Source organism: Chiloscyllium plagiosum, chromosome 7 (genome assembly GCF_004010195.1).
Source record: "Chiloscyllium plagiosum isolate BGI_BamShark_2017 chromosome 7, ASM401019v2, whole genome shotgun sequence".
NCBI classification, from domain to species: Eukaryota; Metazoa; Chordata; class Chondrichthyes; order Orectolobiformes; family Hemiscylliidae; genus Chiloscyllium; species Chiloscyllium plagiosum.
Genome location: NC_057716.1, coordinates 105949613 through 105971703, shown reverse-complemented (window position 1 = coordinate 105971703; position 22091 = coordinate 105949613). Strand labels below are relative to the sequence as shown.

At 48.1% G+C, this 22091-nt stretch overlaps 1 protein-coding gene across 1 annotated transcript; it reads right to left on the bottom strand.

Annotated features, from left to right (window-relative positions):
* Nucleotides 1–1350: 1350 nt before the first annotated feature.
* LOC122551833 (striated muscle-specific serine/threonine-protein kinase-like) lies at nt 1351–21588 on the bottom strand. Its single transcript, XM_043694348.1, has 9 exons — nt 20593–21588; nt 15331–17005; nt 8840–8983; nt 8120–8236; nt 7097–7264; nt 5686–5808; nt 4197–4364; nt 1881–2075; nt 1351–1760 (listed from the first exon to the last, which is right to left on the bottom strand). Exons 1-9 carry the CDS (start codon nt 21562–21564, stop codon nt 1378–1380), a joined length of 3945 nt encoding a protein of 1314 aa, XP_043550283.1. The 5' UTR covers nt 21565–21588; the 3' UTR covers nt 1351–1377.
* Nucleotides 21589–22091: the final 503 nt, after the last annotated feature.

Below are 22091 nucleotides of genomic sequence, written 5' to 3'. Positions count from 1 at the left end.
GTTTGTCTCTGCCGCTTCTGGTTGTCAGTTCGAGCTGTCCGCTGCAGTGGCCGGTATATTGGTCCAGGTTGAGGTGTTTGTTGATAGAATCTGTGGCTGAGTGCCATGCCTCTAGGAATTCCCTGGCTGTTCTCTGTTTGGCTTGTCCTATAATAGTAGTGTTGTCCCAGTCGAACTCATGTTGCTTGTGTGGCTACTAAGTACTTATTACAGCCAGGGAATTCCTAGAGGCATGGCACTCATCCACTGATTCTATCAACAAATACATCGACCTGGACCCAATATACCGGCCACTGCAGCGGACAGCTGGAACTGACAACCGGAAGCGGCAGAGACAAACCACTATAAATGCCGGAGGAAACATCACAGAAGCGCTTCACAAGCACTGAGGATGTCACCTAGACAGGGGATGAAACGTTTGCAACACAAATTCCCAGCTCGGCGAACAGAACCACAACATGGTTGAAAGAGGGTTGGAGAATAAACCTGTTTCCCATTCCCTCCCTCCTCAGATCTGGGTATCACTGGGTAGACCAGTGTGTGAGAGTCATATTACTGTGGGCCTGGAGTCACACGTAGGCCAGACCAGGTAAGGACTTTACCCAAAACATTAATTTCTCCACCTCCTGATGCTGCCAGGCTTGCAGTGTTCTTCCAGCCTCCAGCTGCGCCCCCTCTCTGAAGAACATTAGTGACCCAGATGGGTTTGGTTTTTCCAGCATTGGTTACATGGTCTCAGTTAGACCAAATCCAGGACTTTATCAAATTAAAATCTCACCAGTTGCCACAGTAGGACTTGAACCCACGCCCTCGGGACAATAAACAGGAGCTCTCTGCTCCTGTCCCAGTGACAGCACAACTATCACCCTATTACAGAGCAGCTCTTCCTCTCAACATCATAAATTTGAAGATGTTCTGAACTCGTGAAGAAATGGAAGGGTTATTGAGACACTGCTAAAGGGGGGCAGTTCCCCACGACATCCTCCTTTGGGTGAAATTTCAAACTGAGGCTCCCTCAGCTGAACGTAGCCCTGAGTAAGATTGGCCTTAACCACTCACTGTGGTTCCAGTGTCCACCCCCTCACTATCCTCCACCTGGCTGAACTCTCTATCCCCCTCCCCAGTTAGCTGCTATGATCCCTGAACTCTGCCATTTCCTCACTAACCCCCTCCACTTCTCTTCCGTTTGTCCGCAGGCTCCTTCAGAGCTACCTGCTTTGAGCAAACCTCTCCTCATTTTTCCTCTGTCAGCTTAGGCATCAGAACTTTACTGGAAAGTGCAGCTGCCAAGTACTAGGAGGCATCATGACCCAATGCCAAGTTGCTACACCAATGCACCGTGTTGTTGCGGAGGTGTCAGCACCACCTCCTGAAACCTTACCTGGCCTTCTCCTCCATGAACGTGTAGGGTTTCTGGGGGACACCTGGCCTCAGTCCCATGGTGGAACCATCAGCCAGTCGGGAGCTGGGGGAGAGCCTGGTGGGAGTTGCTGCAGAGTCCGATCCCACGGGAGAGACGCTCTGGGGTGTGGCAGCCTCTCGAGCTGGAGAAGAGGGGAATGATGCTGGAGAGATGGGTAAGGTAGCAGCTGCCAATGGGGAGACCGATGGAATGACAGGGGAGGTGGCCACAGGCATGACCTTTGTTGGGGCAGGGGTCACTGTCTTAGGGGTAGATGTCACTGTTGGGGCAGGGGTCACTATTGGTGTAAGGGTCATTGTCTTTGGGATGGAGATCGCAGTTGGGGCAGGGGTCACTGTCTTTGGGGTGGGGATCGCTGTTGGGGCAGGGGTCACTGTCTTTGGGGTAGGGGTCACTGTTGGGGCAGGGCTCACTATCTTTGGGGGAGGGGTCGCTGTTGGGGCAGGGGTCATTGTCTTTGGGGCAGGGGTCACTGTCTTTGGGGTAGGGGTTGTTGTTGGGACAGGAGTGAACTTTGAGGAGGTTGGGGTCACTGTCAATGTGGATGTCGATTGGGGGGTAATGGGTGAGGGTCCTGGCACTTGGGCTGGTGTCACTTCAGCTGGATAGACTGGCACAGAGGGGATGCTTAGAGCAGCCAGGGACTGTTGCTCTGTAACAAAAAGACAAAAGATTCAGAATTAGAGACACATTGTGAACTTCTGAGTAACACCCTGTGCAGAGGCAATGGGGATTAAAAAAACACAACAAAGACAGAACCTTACGATTAAGGATACATTCTCTAGTCTCCATGTATAGTCATCAGGATCACAACAACTAAATTACACCCAGTGCAGACACAGACTGTTGTGGGATAATAACTGGAGTTGGTGAACTTTGGAGTTTAAATATTGACCCGCATCCTCCAAATGGGGCAATTGTGTTCTTACAGCCTCTCTAGGGATCAGATGGGGCCTCAGTCCGACAGTGCTATCTAAAAGACAGCACCTTAGATCTGTCAGCACAGCAAGACTCCATCTGGGACATGGACAGAAGTGCATGCACACAGACACATACATACACATCCCGAGGGTGGGGCTAAACCCACATACCAGTGACTGAGAGGCCAGAGTGCTGCCCACCACCGGGTTCAGTTAGGACTAGGCCTGGCCAGTCAGGCGCTCCACTCAAGTACAACTGTTGGTCTCAGTGCCCTTGGCCAAGCTGAAAACCGGCTCTTGTCCAGATTCTGATCTCTTTGCTACAACAGCATACATACAGTGACTGCAATCGAACTTCCTCAAGGCTCCTCCTCAGAAAAGCTGCCTATCATAAGGAGACTCAGAGTGACGGAAGGAGATATTAAATTTATGTGTGTCGATCATATCGGAAAGTCTTTGTGTTTTAGTGACTATTTTGTAAGTTTATGACCAGGTTAAAGTGTAATCAGTTGTGAGATGGGATAATGCACTGATCTCAAAACTTCAAGGGTAGGAGGAGAGAGCCATGAAGGGACAGCAATTCTAACCAAAGACTGACCACATACACCCATACCCACACCCACAAAGAGCTAAAAGGATGTGAGAGCAAGTAGGTGGTCTTGCTGGGAATGTTAACCCGATTGGATGACCTGATAAGAAGCACTCTGGTCAGAAAGGTCACAAGAACACAATCCTCAAAGACATCCTGGCTACAGCAAAGGAAGGGTTATGTGGAAAAGACAGAACATTGGAGGTGAGGATTCTCAGATCAGCCATAGTGAGCATTGTAACCAAAGCCTGTTTTAATGCTGTTGATGCCACGAGTAAGGAGGTAATGATCTCTGAGCATCGTGCAACACCGTTTAACAGCCTAACATTGATAAATATGTAAGTTTGGGAACATCAAAAGGAGGAGATTGAGAGAGAGGCTAAGAAATTTAGGGAGAAATTTCCAGAGTTTTGGATCATGGAAGCTGAAGTCTCAGTCAGCAATAATATGGGATTAAAACGGGGACATTTCAGAGGCTGGAGTTAAAGGGTCAGAGAAGGATCTTGAGGGCTGTGGAGGAGATTGCAGAGATAGGGAGGAAGTGGACATGAAGGGAATTGAAAACAAAGTGGGTGATTTTAGAATCCAGGTCAATCTTGGGCAATGACCTTAGCAGTGACAAAGATTTTAGCATCATTGCTGTTTACTGGTGTAGGGTGATTCCATTGCAATCAGACTAATCTGCATGAGGGAAATGTTTCTGAAATGAAATGTAGGACAATCCCGCACCCGGGATAGCTGCCCTCACCAGATGACAGGATATCCACCATCACCAACACAATCCAAACCAGCTCCATCAAACCTAACTCAATCCTAACTCAGTCCAATCCTCATGAAATCTCAATCCCATTCTAATTCTAATCCCTATCCCAATTCAGTCCCAATCCCATCTCTCTCTCAATCCAATCCTAATTCTAACATAATCCCAATCCAATCATAATTCCAATCTCAATGAAATCTCAATCCCATTCTAATCCCAATCAAACCCAATCCCAATCTCAATCCGACCAGATCCATATCCAATTCAACACAATCCAATCCCAACTCAGATCAATCCCAATACAGTCCAATCCTCAACCCAACCTAATCCAGGTCTATTCAGCCCAATCCCACCTAACCTACTTCAACCCAAACCAATCTCCCCCGAAACCAACCCAATCTCAATCCAAGCCAGACAGGTGAATTATGGGATTTCGGGGTTGAGCAGCAATGGACCTGTCACCTGTGTATCTTTCATGAGAGCTCACACAATGATCCTACATACCTGGTTTCTCCTCCTCTATAACAATCCTCTCTGAAATTGGACTGTAGGGGCCTTGACCAGCCTTGTTAACACAAGCCACTCGAAACCTGAGGGTCCCACTTGTTAACTCAGTAGCATTGAAGAAACAGTCAGTGATTCCAGCGGAGATAACCTTCCAGCTGTCCTCTCCTGTCACCGGAAATCAATTGTTTTTGTTAAACATATGATTTGCATTTACATAGCACCTTTATCATCATCCCTCAGGCACTTCACAGGGTGATCATCCTTCATATATGAGGACAGGTGAGTGAGAGCTGGGCCAATGATGGAGCTTTTGAGGAAGAGAGAGAAAGGCTGAGGAAAGTATGGAGGGAATTCTGGAGTTTCAGGTCTCAGTGTGGGATTAATGGTGAAGAAAACCCTCTCCAAAGGAGGGTGATACTGGACCCAAAATGTTAACTCTGCTCTTTCTCCACAGATGCTACCAGACCTGCTGAGTTTCTCCAGCATTTTGTGTTTGTTTCAGTGAGTCAGAAACTGGAAAACTGCAAGTGGCTAGAGTCAGAAGATTGAAGGGACTCAGAATGGCTGAGACTGCAGAAGGTTACACAAAGAGAGGGTGGGGCCCTGGAGGGAGGTAAAATAGACTCGATGGATTGAATGGCCTATTTCAGCTGTTCATTGTCTTGTCATCAGTAAGGATATCAAAGGGTGATCGCACTAAGGCAAAAGTGGAGATGAGGATTGTCAAATCAGATACGATCTCATTGAATGGTGGAGCAGACTTGATGGACTGAATGGTCTACTGCTGTTCCTAGCTGTGCTTTTCCAGCACCACACTCTTTGACTCTGATCTCCAGCATCTGCAGTCCTCACTTTCACCTAGTGCTGTTCTTATGTCTGATGGGGATGCGGATTTATAGGACTGGGAGCTGAGTGAGTGAGTGAGACTCTGTGTAGGTTCAGAAGTGAACTGTCCATGTTTACAGAGGATGAGAATATGCAGTGTTGAGCTGGAGACTGATGGGTCAAAAAATGTGGCACTGGAAAAGCACGGCCAATCAGGCAGCAACTGAGGAGCAGCAGAGTCGATGTTTCGGGCATAAGCTCTTCATCAGAAATGCAGTCCTCATTTTCTCCCTGGAGACTGAGGGACCAGCCAAGTGTAGAGGCAGCAGGTGAGCGGGTTACATTGGGGTGGAGAGCTGGGGCAGGGAGATGGGAGACACCATGGCGACAGAAGTAGAGACAACATTCGACACAAAACTGGGAAAGTAGGAATTTGAAGATAAAGTAGATTGAGGCTCTCTCTGTGTGCCCTTTTACCCTTTCCAATGGTTTAAAGACAAAACCCAGTAAAGGTGAGTGGACAGGTAAAGTACTCTTGGTATTGGCTAATGCTGAGGGTTGGTACAGGAAACAAAAACCAGCCACCTTCCTCTCTCTCACCCCTTTCCCTCCCCCACCCCTTCTCCCTCCCAACCCCGTACCAACTGGATGGAATCCTTACCAGAACGTTTCCGCTCCAACGTGTAGGTGCAAGGGCCCAGTGTATCGGCAGGTTTCCACAGGATGAGTGCTGTGTTCTTGTACATCTGAGGGATTTCGGGGGGTCCTGGCCTCCCGGGGAGCCCTGTGGGGGAAGAGGGGGAGAACTGGGTGACTTGCGGTGGGGCTCTGTTCACATCAGAGGGTCTGCGCATACGGTGAGGGGGCTGCTGCTGCTGGGCCTCAGCATGTAGTGCTCTCGGCTCTGAGACAGGAGGACACGCACAGCCACTGCACAGAGTCCAGGCTTGAGGGGGTGCAAGACTGCAGCATTGAGGCTTTGCCACATGGTCAGAAGTGCGAGTTTCCTTTTGTTGAGTTATTAAACTTTGTTGGGCGGCATGGTGGCACAGTGGTTAGCACTGCTGCCTCACAGCGCCTGAGACCCGGGTTCAATTCCCGCCTCAAGCGACTGACTGTGTGGAGTTTGCACATTCTCCCCGTGTCTGCGTGGGTTTCCTCCGGGTGCTTCGGTTTCCTCCCACAGTCCAAAGATGTGCAGGTCAGGTGAATTGGCCATGCTAAATTGTCCGTAGTGTTAGGTAAGGGGTAAATGTAGGGGTATGGGTGGGTTGCGCTTCGGCGGGTCGGTGTGGACATGTTGGGCCGAAGGGCTTGTTTCCACACTGTAATCTAATCTAATCTAATCTAATCTAATCTAATCTAAACCAAGGTGCCTCTTGATAGGTCTCGGGTTACCTGTTTAACTAAGAACAGGACCTGGAGGCCTGGCTGGTATTTACTCCTTAGCCAATATCACTAGGAAGAAACAGATTAACAGTTTCTTGTGGAAGTTACTGTGAACAGTCAGGTATCCGGCTTGCTTGGTTTTTATAAATTTGTCCACAGGATGCAGGCATCACTGGCTACGCCTGCATTTATTACTTAGGGGGCAGTTACAAATTAGCCACATTACTGTGGGTCTCTTTTGTTATTGTTTCACAGGATGAGAGCATCTCTGGCTAGGCCAGCATTTATTGCCCATCCCTAATTGCCCAGAGGGCAGTTGTGAGTCAACCACATTGCTGTAGGTCTGGAGTCATGTATAGGCCAGACCAGGTAAGGATGGTAGTTTCCGTCCCTAAAGGACATTAGTGACCCAGTCGGGTGTATTGACAATGGATTCATGATCATTATTAGATTCTTAATTCCAGATATTCATTGAATTGAAATGCCACCATCTGCTGTGGCAGGATTCGAACCCAGGTCCCCCAGAACATTATCTGGAGCCATAGGGCAGGAGAAAATAACAGCCCAACTTGACGGGAACATTTATTCTGGAATATCCCTGCCTTACAGCCCAGTTTCCTCAGACTGTCAGAGCAGGGGACTATTCCCGTTGGTCTGATAGTCCTTCCCAGGTGGTGACTTACGAGCGAGGGAGACAGTGCAGGAGCTGTGGGCTGAACCCAGTGGGTTGGTGGCTGAGCACTCGTACACGCCAATGTCCTTTCGTGAGGTCTTTGTGATGGTGACGAGTTGGCGGCCATCAGGACAGGAGACGATCAAAACCCGGTCATCAGAGACAAGAGGCTGTTGGTCTGGAAGGAAAACCCAGGAGAAACAGTAGGTATCCCAGAATTATTAAAGCACAGCAAGAGGCCATTCAGCCCATCCAACCTCCACCCACTTTTTTCCCCTAATGCCTATCTTCCTGCTTACAACTTCCATCCAAATAACCATCCAATGCCCCTCTGGAAACCTTCAACTGAACCTGCCTCCCCCCCCCTTTCCCAGGCAGTGCCTTCCACATTGTTAATACTCACTGAGTGAGAAACCTTTTTGTGCTCACATCACTTTAATTCTATGCCCCTCCAATTCTTGCTCCTTTTACAAACAGGAACAGTTTCTCCCGATCACTCTCTAATTAGTCCCCATTCATGATGTTGAAAACCTCTATCCGATCTCCTCTCAGCCACCTTCTCTCGAAGAACACTCCCAACTTCCTCAATCTCTCCTTATTACAGAGGTTTCTCATTCCTGGAACCATTCTTGTAAATCGCTCTGCACTCTCTCCAATACACTTATCTTTCTGATAATGTGGTGCCCACAACTGTATAACATACTCCAGCTGAAGTCTAACAATAGTTTAACATCATCTCCTTGCTCTTGTACACCATGTCCCTATTAATAAAGTTGAGGACGCCATGTGCTTTATTAATTGCCCTATCCTTCAATAATCTGTGCATATGAACCCCCAGCTCCCTCTGCTCTTGCACCCTGTTTGTAATTGTACTCCCCATTTTATATTTATTTTCAATGTTCTTCCAAACAAAGTTGTGTATTGTGGAGATAGGTCAGAGAAAGGGAGTGCAACTGTACAGTGATGGGGTGGGGGCGTCAGGGCTGCCATTTACAGAAGTATGGGATGGTCACAGGAATGAATAATTACTGACCTTTTGACCAGATGACAGTGGGAGTGGGGCTTCCTGCTGGTAAACTACAGAGAGTCAAGGAATCATCTTCAAGCAGCACCTGGTCTTTAAGTTTAACATGGAAGACAGGAGGGAAATCTGTGAAGATGAACCAAATCAAATCTTGTCAAGTTTGAATGAAGTTCTGTTAGAACAAGCCATTACACAAAACACAAACACACAAAAAGCAAACACAAATGCAAAACATACACATAAAACAACTCAAAATTCCTGTAGAAACTAACTTGAACATTTCCAATCTACACAACTCTTCCCCCTCCACACCACCTCCTACCCCCCCCCCCCAACTTCAAGGATGGACACACACATGCACACTCACTCACAGATCCTCACACTCCCATCCACATACCCACGGCATAAAACACCCATACTCACATAGACACATACACCCCAATGCAACGTCCTGGAACTAAAAATAGAGTTCTCAGGACAGGAACAGAGGTTAGATACAGAATAAAGCTCCCACCACATTGCCCCCATCAAACACTCCCAAGATAGAGACAGCACGGGGTTAGTCAGAGATTCAAGCTCATCTACACTGTCCCTCATCAAACACTGCCAGGACAAGGACAGCATGAGATTAGATACAGGGTGAAGCTCCCTCTACACTATCCCCATCAAACACTCCCAGGATAGGAACAGCACGGGGTTAGATACAGCATAAAGCTCCCTCTCTCCTACCTGAAGCACTTCTGTGATAGAGCATTGAAGCTTCCTCAGATGCCACAGCCAGGGAGATATTGGGTTGTGATATCGCCTTGTCTCTCCTCATTCGCAGGAACCCCCAGCGTTCCCACTGTGACCTTCGCTCACCATGAGCAGATGCTGCAGACAATTAAAGACAAGTTTTTAAAATAAACTTACTCTTAAAACCACCCCTTGTCTTTGGTGGAACTCTGTCACTGCTGGCTGCATTGCTACATAATATTTGCCCATCGTTGGCAACATCCACTCAAAACAATGACATTCAGTGGTGAATCCCCCACTGTCATAATCCTGGGGCTTACTATTAACCAGAAACTGAACTGGACTCACCACATAAACACTGGTGACAAGAGCAGGTCAGAGACTAGGAATCCTGTAGAGGGTAACTCACCTCCTGACTCCTCAAAGCTTGTCCACCATCTACAAGGCACAAGTCAGGAGGGTAATGGAATTCTCCCCACTTGTCTGAATGGTGGAGGGAGTGGATGCATGTAGATATGGTGCCCATCAAGGCCAATCAAGTGGGCTGCTTTGTCCTGGATGTTGTCAATCTTGAGTGTTGTTGGAGCTGCACCCATCCAGGCAAGTGGGGAGTATTCCATTACACTCCTGACTTGTGCCTTGTAAATAGTGGACAGGCTTTGGAGTAAGTTACTCGCTGTAGGATTCCCAGCCACTGACCAGCTCTTGTGGTCACTCTGTTTATTTGGTGAGTCCCTGTGGTATGTCACCAATTTTAGGCGTCTCTCTCCAGAACAGGACCGTGGAGTTGTGGAGAAGGCAGCTGCTGGTGTAGCTCGTCTGTTGAAGATGTGGGCTAGATGACGGCTGCTACTAGACTACATGTGACTCCAGACCCACAGTAAAGTGGCTGACTTAACTACTCTCTGGGCAAGCAGGGACAGGCAATAAATGTTGGCCTGGCCAGTGACCCCCTCACACAAAAAACAAATAAATAAAAATCAACACTCAACTTGGGAGTTCTTTCAAGGTAAACGTGCAGACTGAGTCAGTAGTTAGAACATAGAACGTTACAGCCTTCGGTCCTCGATGTTGCGCCTGTGAAAAGAATCTGATGCCCATCTAACCTACACTGGTCCATTATTATTCATATGTATGTCCAATGCCCATTTAAATGCCCTTTACTTCAGCAAGTCTCTACTGTTGCTGGCAGGCCATTCCATGCCTCTACGACTCTCTGAGTGAAGAAACTACCCCTAATATCTGTCCTATATCTATCACCCCTCAATTTAAAGCTATGTCCCCTCATGTTAGCCTTCACCATCCGAGGAGAAAGGCTCTCACTGTCCACCCTATCTAACCCTCTGATTATCTTATACATCTCAATTAAGTCACCTCTCAACCTCCTTCTCTCCAACAGCCTCAAGTCCCTCAGACTTACCTCGTAAGAACCTCCTTCGTACCAGATGACATCCTAGTAAATCTCCTCTGAACCCTTTCCAAAGCTTCCAGATCTTTCCTATAATGCGGTGACCAGAACTGCACATAATACTCCAGATGCGGCCGCACCAGAGTCTTATACAGCTGAAGCATTACCTCGCTGCTCTGAAACTCAATTCATCCTACCAATAAATGCCAACACACCATATGGCTTTCTTCACAACCCTATCAGGAGAAAGTGAGGACTGCAGATGCTGGAGATCAGAGCTGAAAATGTGTTGCTGGAATAGCGCAGCAGGTCAGGCAGCATTCAAGGAGCAAGAGAATCGACATTTCGGGCATTTTCAGCTCTGAACTCCAGCATCTGCAGTCCTCACTTTCTCCTAGAAAATTCCTGAAGAAGGGCTCATGCCCGAACCGTCGATTCTCCTGCTCCTTGGATGCTGCCTGGCCTACTGTGCTTTTCCAGCAATACATTTTCAGCTCACAACCCTATCAACCTGGATGGCAAATTTCAGGGATTTATGCACCTGGACACTAAGATCTCTCTGTTCATCTACACAGCCAAGAATTTTATCGTTAGCCCTGTACCCTGCATTCCTGTTATTTCTTCCAAAGTGAACAACCTCACAGTTTTCCGCATTAAACTCCATTTGCAACTTCTCAGCCCAACTCTGCATCTTATCTATGTTCCTCTGTAACCTACAACACCCTTCAGCACTATCCACAACTCTGCTTACCTTAGTGTCATATGCAAACGTACTAACCCATCCTTCTCCACCCATATCAGGATCATTTATAAAAATGACAAACAGCAGTGGCCCTAACACAGATCCTTGCGATACACTACTGGTAACTGAGCTGCAGGATGAACATTTCCCATCAACCCAATTTCTGATCCAAACCATTAAATCACCTTCAATCCCAAATCTCTCTATTTTATGCAATAGCTTACTGTGTGGAACCTTATCAAATGCCTTACTGAAGTCCATATACATCGTATCAACTGCTTTACCTTCATCCATCTGTTTTGTTATCTTCTCAAAGAACTCAATAAGGTTAGTGAGGCACGACCTACCCTTCACAAAACCATGTTGACTATCCCTAATCAAATTATTCCTTTTCAGATAAATTATAAATCCTATTTCTTATAACTTTTTCCAATACTTTATCCACAACCGAAGTAAGGCTCACTGGCCTATAATTACCAGGGTTGTCCCGATTCCCTTTCTTAAACATAGAACATGGAACAATATAGCGCAGAACCGACCCTTCGGCCCTCGATGTTGTGCCGACTTATGAACTATTCTCAGCTCATTCCCCCACACTATCCCATCATCATCCATGTGCTTATCTAAGGATTGTTTAAATCTCCCAAATGTGGCTGAGTTGATTACATTAGCAGGTAGGGCATTGCACGCCCTTACCACTCTACGTAAAGAACCTGCCTCTGATGTCTGTCTTAAATCTATCACCCCTAAATTTGTAGTTATGCCCCTTTGTACAAGCTGACATCATCATCCTAGGAAAAAGACTTTCACTGTCTACCCTATCTAATCCTCTGATCATCTTGTATGTCTCTATCAAATCCCCCTTAGCCTTCTTCTTTCCAATGAGAACAGAGCCAAGTCTCTCAGCCTTTCCTCATAAGACCTTCCCTCCAGACCAGGCAACATCTTGGTAAATCTCTGCACCTTTTCCAATGCTTCCACATCCTTCCCGAAATATGGCGACCAGAACTTACACAATTCCAAATGTGGCTGCATTAGCATTTTGTACTGTTGCAGCATGACATAATGGCTCCAGAACTCAATCCCTCTATGAATGAAACCTAACACACCGTTTGCCTTCTTAACAGGACTATCAACCTGGGTGGCATCTTTTAGGGATCTATGTACATGGACTCCAAGATCCCTCTGCACACCCACACTACCAAGAATCTTTCCATTGACCTAGTACTCTGCCTTCCTGTTATTCTTCCCAAAGTGAATCACCTCACATTTAGCTGCATTGAAGTCCATTTGCCACCTCTCAGCCCAATTCTGCAGTTTATCCAAGACCCCTGCAACCTGTAACATTCTTCCAAACTGTCCACTACTCCACCGACTTTAGTGTCGTCTCAAATTTACTAATCCATCCACCTATGCCTGTGTCTAAGTCATTTATAAAAATGACAAACAGAAGTGGTCCCAAAACAGATGCTTGTGAACAAGTGAACAACATTTGCTATTCTCAAGTCTTCTGGCACTACTCCTATTGACAATGATGACATAAAGATCGAAACCAAATGCTCTGCAATCTCCTCCCTGGCTTCCCAGAGAATCCGAGGATAAATCCTTTTCAGCCCAGGGGTCTTATCTATTTTCAGATCTTCCAAAATTGCTAAAACCTCCTCTTTGTCAACCACAATTCCATCTAATCTAGTCGCTGACGTAAGGTTCACTGGTCTATAATTACCAGGGTCGTCTCTACTCCCCTTCTTGAACAAGGGAACAACATTTGCTATCCTCCAGTCTTCTGGCACTATTCCTGTAGACAATGATGATATAAAGATCAAAGGTTTGCAGTCTCCTCCTTGGCTTCCCAGAGAATTCTGAATAAATCCCATCTGGCCCAGGGGACTTATCTATTTTCACACTTTCCAGAATTGTGAACCTCAATCCTGTCTAGTCTAATAGACTATCTCAGTATTCTCCTCAACAACATTGTCTTTTTCTAGTGTGAATATTGGCGAAAAATATTCATTTAGCCCTTCCCCTATCTCGACTGACTCCATGCACTATTCCCCATTACTATCCTTGATTGGCCCTAATCTAACTCTAGACATTCTTTTATTCCTGATATATCTATAGAAAGTATTAGGGTTTTCCTTGATCCTATCCGCCAACAACTTTTCATGTCCAGTCCTGGCTCTTCTTACCTCTGTGTTTAGGTCTTTCCTGGCTAACTTGTAACTCTCAAGTGCCCTAACTGGGCCTTCATGTCTCAACCTAACATAAGCCTTCTTCTTCCTTATGACAAGAGCTTCAACATTTTTAGTAAACCACAGCTCTCTCGCTCGACCACTTCCTCCCTGCCTGATAGATACATACTTATCAAGGACCCGCAGTAGCTGTTCCTTGAATAAGCTCCACATTTCAATTGTGCCCCCCCTGCAGTTTCCTTCCCCATCCTCTGCAGCCTAAATCTTGCCTAATCGCATCATAATTGCCTTTGGCCTCGCCTCTTGTTGGCCTGTCTACATACTGTGTCAGGAAACCCTCCTGCACATATTGGACAAAAACTGACCCATCTAAAATACTTGAACTATAGTGTTACCAGTCAATATTCAGAAAATTAAAGTCTTCCATTACAACTACCCTGTTACTCTCAATCCTGTCAAGAGTCATCTTTGCTTTCCTTTCCTCTACATCCCTGGAACTGTTCGGAGGTCTATAGAAAACTCCCAACAGGGTGACTTCTCCTTTCCTGTTTCTAACCTCAGTTCAAACTACCTCAGTGGAGGAGTCCTCAAATGTCCTTTCTGCCACCATAATACTGTCCTTGACTAACACCACCCCCTCTTTTACCATCTTCTCTGTTCTTACTGAAACATCTAAATCCCGGAATCTGCAACAACCATTCCGTTCCTGGTTCTATCCATGTCTCCGAAATGACCACAACATCGAAATCCCAGGTACTAATCCATGCTGCAAATTCACCCACTTTATTCCAAACCTCACTACTCTCAACCTCCTGTATACTCGAACTACAATTTAGGTTCTCATCCCCCTGCTGAATTAGTTTAAACCCACCCGCAAAACATTAGTAAATTTCGGTGACGTGAGGAAATGTCATCGAAAGCTTTGTCAAGGAAACCATTAAAAGAGCACATAAATGTTTTAATTTGCTATTCTTGTGAAGTGTCCTGATGAGGGCATTTGAAAAGCTTCAACAAAATGCCACTTCTTCTGCACGGGTCAGTGACCCAAAACGAGAACAAACTTACAGAGAGGGAATGCTGTACCACCCTCTCTTGGAGAGAGACTGAGGGAGGGATTTCCAGAGCTTTGTACACAGGAAGCTGGAGACTTCACCGCTACCATTGGTGGAACAAATGAGAGCCGTCGTGAATAAGAGCCAAACTGCAGGGACAGAGAGATCCCGGAGCAACCAGAGATAGGGAGAGGCGGTCTAGACTGGGATTTAGGACTTTTAAAAGCAACTTGATACTGGACCGGAAGCCCATGCAGGTTAGCGAGGCGAGGGCTAGGGGTGGGGAGCCAGAATTTGACATGAACTGGGATTGGGAGAGGAGACTTTGGTGTAAGAGGAGGGAAAGAATACATGGATATGTTGATGGGAGTTGGGAATTATCAGATCAGCTGTGAACTCATCGCAGACTCGATGGGCTGAATGGCCTACTTCTGCTCTGATAACTTGCAAGCTTGAAGTGTGGGCCACAAGAGAAAGGACTGGTGTGGTGGTTCAGTGGTTAGCACTGCTGCCTCACAGGGCTAGGGACACAGGTTCGATTCCAAACTCAGGCAACTGTTGCTATGCATTTTGCACATTCTCTCCATGTCTGTGTGGGTTTCTTACGGGTGCTCCGGTTTCCCAAAGACGTGCAGGTTAGGTGGATTGGCCATGGAAAATTACCTGTAGCATCCAACGATGTGCAAGCTAGGTGGGTTAACCATGGGAAAGGCAGGGTTAAGGCAATGGGGTTGGGGTCTGGGTGAGATGTCTTCAGAGGGTCAGAGTTAACTCGATGGGCCGAATGGCCCTGCTTCTGGACTGTTGCGGGGGGTGCGGTGTTGTACGATAAAGAACTGTGGATGCTGGAAACCTGAAACAAAAACTGTAATCTTCAACTGGCGCAATTTAACACCAGGCAAATTGCTGGAGAAACTGAGCAGGTCTAGCAGCATCTGTGGGGAGAGAGAAACCGAGTTAACGTTTCGAGTGCAATGACCCTTCCTCAGAGCTAGCCTGGGCCAGTTGGTGCGAAAGGCCTGTTTCTTGCTGTACAAGACTGGGGAAGCTGAGAAAGGGAGAGTGTGGGTATCTGAGGGAGTTCTCCATACCTTTCTCCTGTTTGGAGGACACACTGGTGTCTGACTGCAGTGACTCTGAGGATGGGCGAGTCTGCGTTGCCAGCTGGTTCTGTGGGATGCCCACCTTCTTCAGCGACCCTGCCTCCGAGGTGGATCTTCTCAGTAGGGACAGGAAGGGACCCCGCTTGCCCTCCTTCACCTCCTGTAGAGCGGGGACCCCGGGCTCTGAGGCGATACCCTCCACCCTCTCCTCTGAGTGGCTCCGGCTGAACCGCAGAGAGATGCCCGAGATTGTTGACTCGATTCTTCTCCTCACGGCCAGGGCTGGTGAGTCCTTGTGTTCCTTGTGGAGGGGGTCAGACTCACTCAGGGGGGAGGTGGGCTCCCGTTTCCCGCTCTCCCAGTTTGACCCCTCCTCCGGCTTCCTGTCCTTCCCACTGCTTCTCCCAAAAGACCAGGAATGCTTGCGACCTCCAACTGGCAACTCATCCCTCACCTTCTCCTCCTTTGCTGGCACCCCTTTGAACCTCAGTGACAGCTTCCTGACGAAGCTGGGCTCCTTTGCAGCTTCTGGAATGTTCTGCTCAGACCTGGACCTGGATTTGCCCTCACTGTAGCTGAGGGAAGTCTCTTGCCCCTTCAGGACTTGTATAGGTGCCCCGCGTTCCCCCGGGCGGTAAATGTTGTCCCCTTTCTGGGCTGGTTGCCCCAACTTCTCCTCAGATTTGGGTCTCATCAGATGTTTGAGACTTCGGGTCAACGATGACTGTTTCGCCTTCTTAAACTTGGCCTCAAAGATCTCCTCCGAATCGATATTCTCGATGTTCAGGAACTGGCCCATACTGGATGACTTGACTTTGATGGCGGGGACGGCCTTCTGGTTTGGACTGGGCTGACCCTGCTCCCCCTGTCCCAGGGGTGCTCCATCTGGCTGGGGGACCAGGACAGGGGGCTTGACACCGTCTCCAGGAGCCAGAGCGATCACCGGTGGCTGGCTGTTCTGTGGGAAGCCTGGGGCCCTATCACTAGGGCTCTCGTCCAAGCCATCCCAGGCCTTGACCACGTCTGTTGCCCCTTGAGCAGACACAGAGGTAATATCCAGTGGCTCTGGGATGGGGAGGGGCCTGACTGCCAGGGGAGCTGCTGGGGCAGGTGCTTGGAGTTTGCCCCCAGCAGCTGGTCCCACGCTTAATCGTTCTCCGCGGGAGGTGGGGGTTGGGATGGTGGTGGTCATCAAGGGTTGGTCGTCTGCCTGGGGCAGCTCGGAGGCGAGACTGGAAGGGGTGAGGGTGGGCGTGTCAGCTGTCAGGTTGCTGTGGGTGATGACTGCAGTCTTTCCGATCATTGTCTTCCTGCAGGGCCCCTCCACCTCTGGCTTGGGCTCCTCCACCATCTTCATATCAGGCGTGGCCTCTCTCTGCTCTTTGTTGATAGCGGACCTGACCGGCGTCGGGGGTCTTGAACCGTCGTACTTGGAAGGATCGGTCAACGCCGAGAGCGAGGGCGACTCCTTCAGTGGGAAGGAGGGCTCAGAGTAGCCTCTGGAATCCGGCTGCGGGACAGGAATTTCCAGCGGCGCTCCCACGGGCCGGTGCAGGATTGTGGGCTCCCCTTGGGAGAATGAGGCACTTTTCCTCAGGATACGGCCTTCAGAGGGCTCCTCACTAGGAGCCGTCTCACTCGACACTGCCCTGGCCAACCTGGGCTGAACACAGAAACACAGCTATCAGGAACAGGAAAAGACCACTCAGCTCTTCAAGACCGCTACACCCCTTCAATACAATTGGATTTTAACCTGAACCTCTCCCCATCCCCCGATAATCATCCATCAAAAATCTATCTCCCTTTGCCTTAAAAATATCTAAAGATTCTGAACCCACTGCCTTTTGAGGACAGGAATTCCAAAGACTTCCTACCGTCTGAAAGCAAACAATGTTTCCTCATCTCCGTTTTGACTGGGTGACCTCTGATGTTTAAACTCTGACCCCTAGCTCCAGATTCTCCCACATGCTCTCCATTGGAGAAAGAGAGTTCCAAAACTAAAATCCTCTAAGGTCAGTTTAAGACCACAAGATAATTAGGCCATTCAGCCCATTGAGTCTGCTCTGCCATTCGATCATGGCTAATATGTTTCTCAACCCCATTCTCCTGCTTCCTCTCCCTAACCTTTGATCTCCTTACTAACCAAGACCCTATCTATCTCTGTCTCAAATATACTCAGTGACTTGGCCTCCACAGCCCTCTGCAGCAATGAATTCCACAGATCCCCCATCCCTAGCTGAAGAAATCCCTCCTCATCTCAGTTCTAAAGTGTCGTCCCTTCACTCTGAGGCTGTGCCCCTTGGGTCCTAGTCCCTCCTACTAATGCAAACATTTTCCCACGGCCACTCTATCCAGGCCTCTCAGTATTCTGTAAGTTTCAATCAGACCTCACTCATCCTTCTAAACTTCATCAACTACTGACCCAGCGTCCTCAACCACCCCTCATATGACAAGCACTTTGTCTGTGGGATCATTCTTGTAAACCTCTTCTGGATCCCCCTCCAAGGCCAGCACAGTCTTCCTTAGATACAGGGAACAAAACTACTAACAATATTCCAAAAGCAGTCTGACCAGAGCCTTACACAGCCTGAGCAGTACATCTCAGCTCTTGTATTCTAACCCTCTTTAAATCAATGCTAACATTGCATTTACCTTCCTGACTGCTAAATGAATCTGCATGTGAATCTTAAGAGAATCCTTAACTAGGATTCCCAAATGCCTTTGTGCTTCAGATTTCCAAAGCCTTTACCCATTTCAAAAATAGTCAGTGCTTTTACTCTTCCTAGCAAAGTGTGATGGAGGTGTCACGTCTCCCTTATTCTGATAAAACCTGAAGTTATCTCTGGGCAGTGACCTGAAAGAAATTCTGGGATTTACATATTAATCAATCGAAACGTGCACTTCCATTCTAACTGTTTAAAGACTTAATAACCATCCAGGTTGGTTCAGTACAGTCGCATAAGTTGTATGAGCCGCTGATCTTTTACTTTAAATTCTGTGTCTGATATATTCTGTCTCACTAGCTGCCTGAGGAAGGAGCAGCGCTTTGAAAGCTTGTGGTTTCAATGTTGGACTCTTAGCCGGTGTCGTGTGATTTTTGACTTTGTTCTACCAATGTGTATAATCTCACACTTTCCCACACTATTCCATCTTTCATTTTTCCTGATCTCTGTATGAATGGCTTTGCCATTCAGTAAGGTCAGGGCTGACCTGGTTCTGGCCTTACTGTTATTTTCCTCTCTGTCTGTCACAGCCCTCAACTCTTTTGTTCATCAGAGGTCTGTCGAAATCAGCCTTCTACATATTCAGTGGAGCAGCTCCACTCCTCCCTGGAAAGCAATGATAGACCTTCTACCCACTTTATCCAAAGGCTAACCACCTCCTGCGCCCCCCGAGAGAAAAGAAATCTGCCCCATCTCCATCTCAAATGGAGGAATCTGTATTCTGAAACTGTGCCCCCTCGCACTAATCTCTCCCACAACCTGTCCACATCAGCCTGTCCTTCCCCTCAGAGTATTGTATGTCTCAGGAACCTGCTCAACCTTCCCTCTTCAGAACTCTTCCACCCCACCTCCGCACATAACCTGTAGGAATCACAGGTGTACAGCACGGAAACAGACCCTTTGCTCCAACTCGTCCATACCAAGCTAATATCTGAAATTAATCTGGTCCCTTTTGCCAGCACTTGGCCCATATCCTTCTAAGCACTTCCCATTCATATACCCATTCAGATGCCTTTTAAATGCTGTAATTGTACCAGCCTCCATCAATTCCTCTGGCAGCTCATTGCATACACGTACCACCTTCTATTGCCCCTTAGGTCTCTTTTATATCTTTCCCTTCTCTCCCTAAACCTATGCCCTCTGGGTCTGGATTCCCCCACCCCAGGGAAGAGACTTTGTCTAATTATCCTATCCATACCCCTCATGATTTTTTAAACCTCTATGAGCTCACCCCTCAGCCTTCGACGCTCCAGGGAAAACAGCTCCAGCCTATTCAGCCTCTCCCTATAGCTCAAATTCTCCAACTCTGGCAACATCCTTGTAAGTTTTTTCTGAATCCTTTCAAGTTTCTCAACATCCTTCCGATAGAATTGTTCTAAATGCAATTATATTCTTTCTTACATATATTGTATTTTGTACCCCTAGATATGATCTCACAAATACCTTGTATAACTGTAGCTGAACACCCCTACACGTTACATCGATTATTTATATACATTATCAGATAGATGCCATTATAATATTGCAATCTCCTGCTTTCAATAAACAACATCATTCAATTTGAAAGAAAAAAGAGCAAAAGAGAAGTACAGCACAGGACCAGGCCCTTTGGCCCTCCAAGCCTGTGCCGATCATCATGCCCTAACTAAACTGTAAAACAAACCTTCTGCCTTTATTTGGTCCCTATCCCTCTATTCTATCCCTATTCATGTAACCATCCAGATACCTCTGAAATGTCACCAATGTGCCTGCTTCCACTGCCTCTTCTAGCAGTGGGTTCCAGGCTCCTACCACTCTCTGTGTGAAAGACTTGCCCTCCTATATCTCACTTAAGCTTTCTCCGCTAACCTTGAACCTGTGCTGCCTTGTAATTGAAACTTTCACCTTGGGAGGAAGAAACCTCTGACTATCCACCCTATCTATGCCTCTCATAATTGTGTTGACCTCAATCAGGTCTCCTCTGAGCCGCCATCTTTCCAGTGAAAACAATCCTAGCCTTTTTAACCTCTCCTCATGGCCAATGCCCTCGATACCAGGTAATATCCTGGTGAACATTCTCTGCACCCTCTCCAAAAGCTTCCACGTCCTTCTGGGAGTGTGGTGACCAAAACTGCACACAACACTCCAAATGCGGCCTAACAAGGGTTTAATATCACTGCAACATAGTTGCCAACTCTTGTACTCCATGCCTTGGCCAATGAAGGGAAACATGCCATTTGCCTTCTTCATCACCTTAGCCACCTGTGAGGCCACCTTTAGGGAATTGTGGACCTGCACACCCAGATCCATCTGTATGTTCACTTGCTGTGTCAGCACATTAACAGTTTGTGTTTCCTGCACTAGGACACCAGATCCCTCTGCACTGCTTAGTTCAAGACTCCTCTATTTCAATTAAATTTGTTTTTCTCTTCCTCCTGCCTAAATGGACAGGGTCACACTTTCCCATGTTATGGTCCATTTTGTGAAGGTTTTGCCCATCCTTTTGCAGCTTCCCCCTGCCTTCGCTACCATGTACTCTCCTACCTACCTGGGTGGCGGCCTTCTCTGGCCTCGGAGGACGGAGGGAATGACGTTCCAGGGATGAGGAACGTGGCTTGGGCTCATCCGGGATTCCCAGGTGCTCCAGCAGGGGGCCCCGCAGGCCGCTCATCTTGCTGTCGACGGAGCCGCCCCGTAGGAGGCGTTGCCTCATCAGCTCAAGTTTCAGGGCGTAGTCCTCCTGCAGGGGGCCTGCTCCCTTACGCCTCTGGGCCGCCAGGTCATCCAGCCTTCCAGGGCTCGGGCTCCTCCTGGGCAGCTCCATGGACATGGACTTCTTTAGCCTGCCTGGCCCCTCCGCCCGTGTCCTCACCTCCTCCTCCTCCTTGCCCGTGCCCTCACCTGCTTCCTGGGCACCCAACAGAGCCAGGGCGGAGTCAGCGGAACTGCCCCGGCGGAACTCTCCCCTCCTAGAGGCCGCTTCCGCCCGCAGAGAATCCGGGGAGTCAATGCTCACTCCCTTCCGTAGACTACGCTTCAGCGTTCCGGGCTTCCTCTGAGCCTCAGAGTCTTCATCCGAGGAGGACTCAGGAGGTTCGACATCCGTTGATCTCTTCCTCGATACCTTTGGCCGGGTTTTGGTTGCACCCTCCGGTTTGGCCTCCCCATTCTCCTTCCTCCGACCTTGGCTCTGCTCCAACTCTTCTTTACTTTTCCTGGGCGAGGGGCTGGGAGCGGCTCTCCGCTCAGACACTGCCTCCTCACCAGCCGCTGGGCCCAGTCCATTCTGCGCGACCGACGCCTGGTAATGGTCTCGCCGGAGTTGCTGTAGGGGTAGCCGGCAGGACAGAAGCTCAGGCTGCAGGGGTTTCGGGATAAAGGGGAACTCGTCAATATCATCGGAGTCTGAGGAGGAAGACAGAACAGAGCCCAGGCGGCTCTCACTTAGGTGCTTGGGAATTCCGATGTTAGTGTGGCCGGATGTGTCCTCGAGCAGCTCATGGATAGATCGCATCACCATCGAGGATTTATAGTTGATCAGAGAACGCTGGAAAATAATCGACATGAAACACAAGCATCAGAACAATGTCTCTATAAGAGTTCTACAGCACAGAAAAAAAGCAGGCCCTTTGAGTTTAAAAGCCGCAAGGTTTTGCTGTAGTTGTATGAAACCATGTTTAGACAAGGTTCTGGTCTGTTCGCCTCATTATAGGAAGGATGTAGATGCTTTACAGAGGCTGCAGAGGAGAGTTACTAGGATGCTGCCTGGTTTGGAGGGTTTGTCTTATGAAGAGAGGTTGAGTGAGTTCTGGCTTTTCAAACTGGAGAGAAGAAGGAAGAGGGGTGATTTAATAGAGCTGTACAATGTGATGAGAGGCATCGATAGAATAGATAGCCAGAGACTTTTCCCCCAGGCAGAAATGGCTGACATGAGGGGGCATAATTTTAAGGTGATTGGAGGAAGGTTTGGGGAGATTTCAGAGGTAGGTTCTTTACATTGAGAGTGGTGGGTGTGTGGAATGCACTGCCAGCAGTGGTAATAGAGTC

Coding starts and splice junctions, on each gene's coding strand:
- LOC122551833 (XM_043694348.1), bottom strand. CDS start 21,564: ATGGTGATGCGATCTATCCATGAGCTGCTCGAGGACACATCCGGCCAC. Junction 7,265..8,119: donor CACTGTCATCTGGTCAAAAG/GTCAGTAATTAT, acceptor TTTTCCTTCCAG/ACCAACAGCCTCTTGTCTCT. Junction 2,076..4,196: donor TATAGAGGAGGAGAAACCAG/GTATGTAGGATC, acceptor TTTTTGTTACAG/AGCAACAGTCCCTGGCTGCT.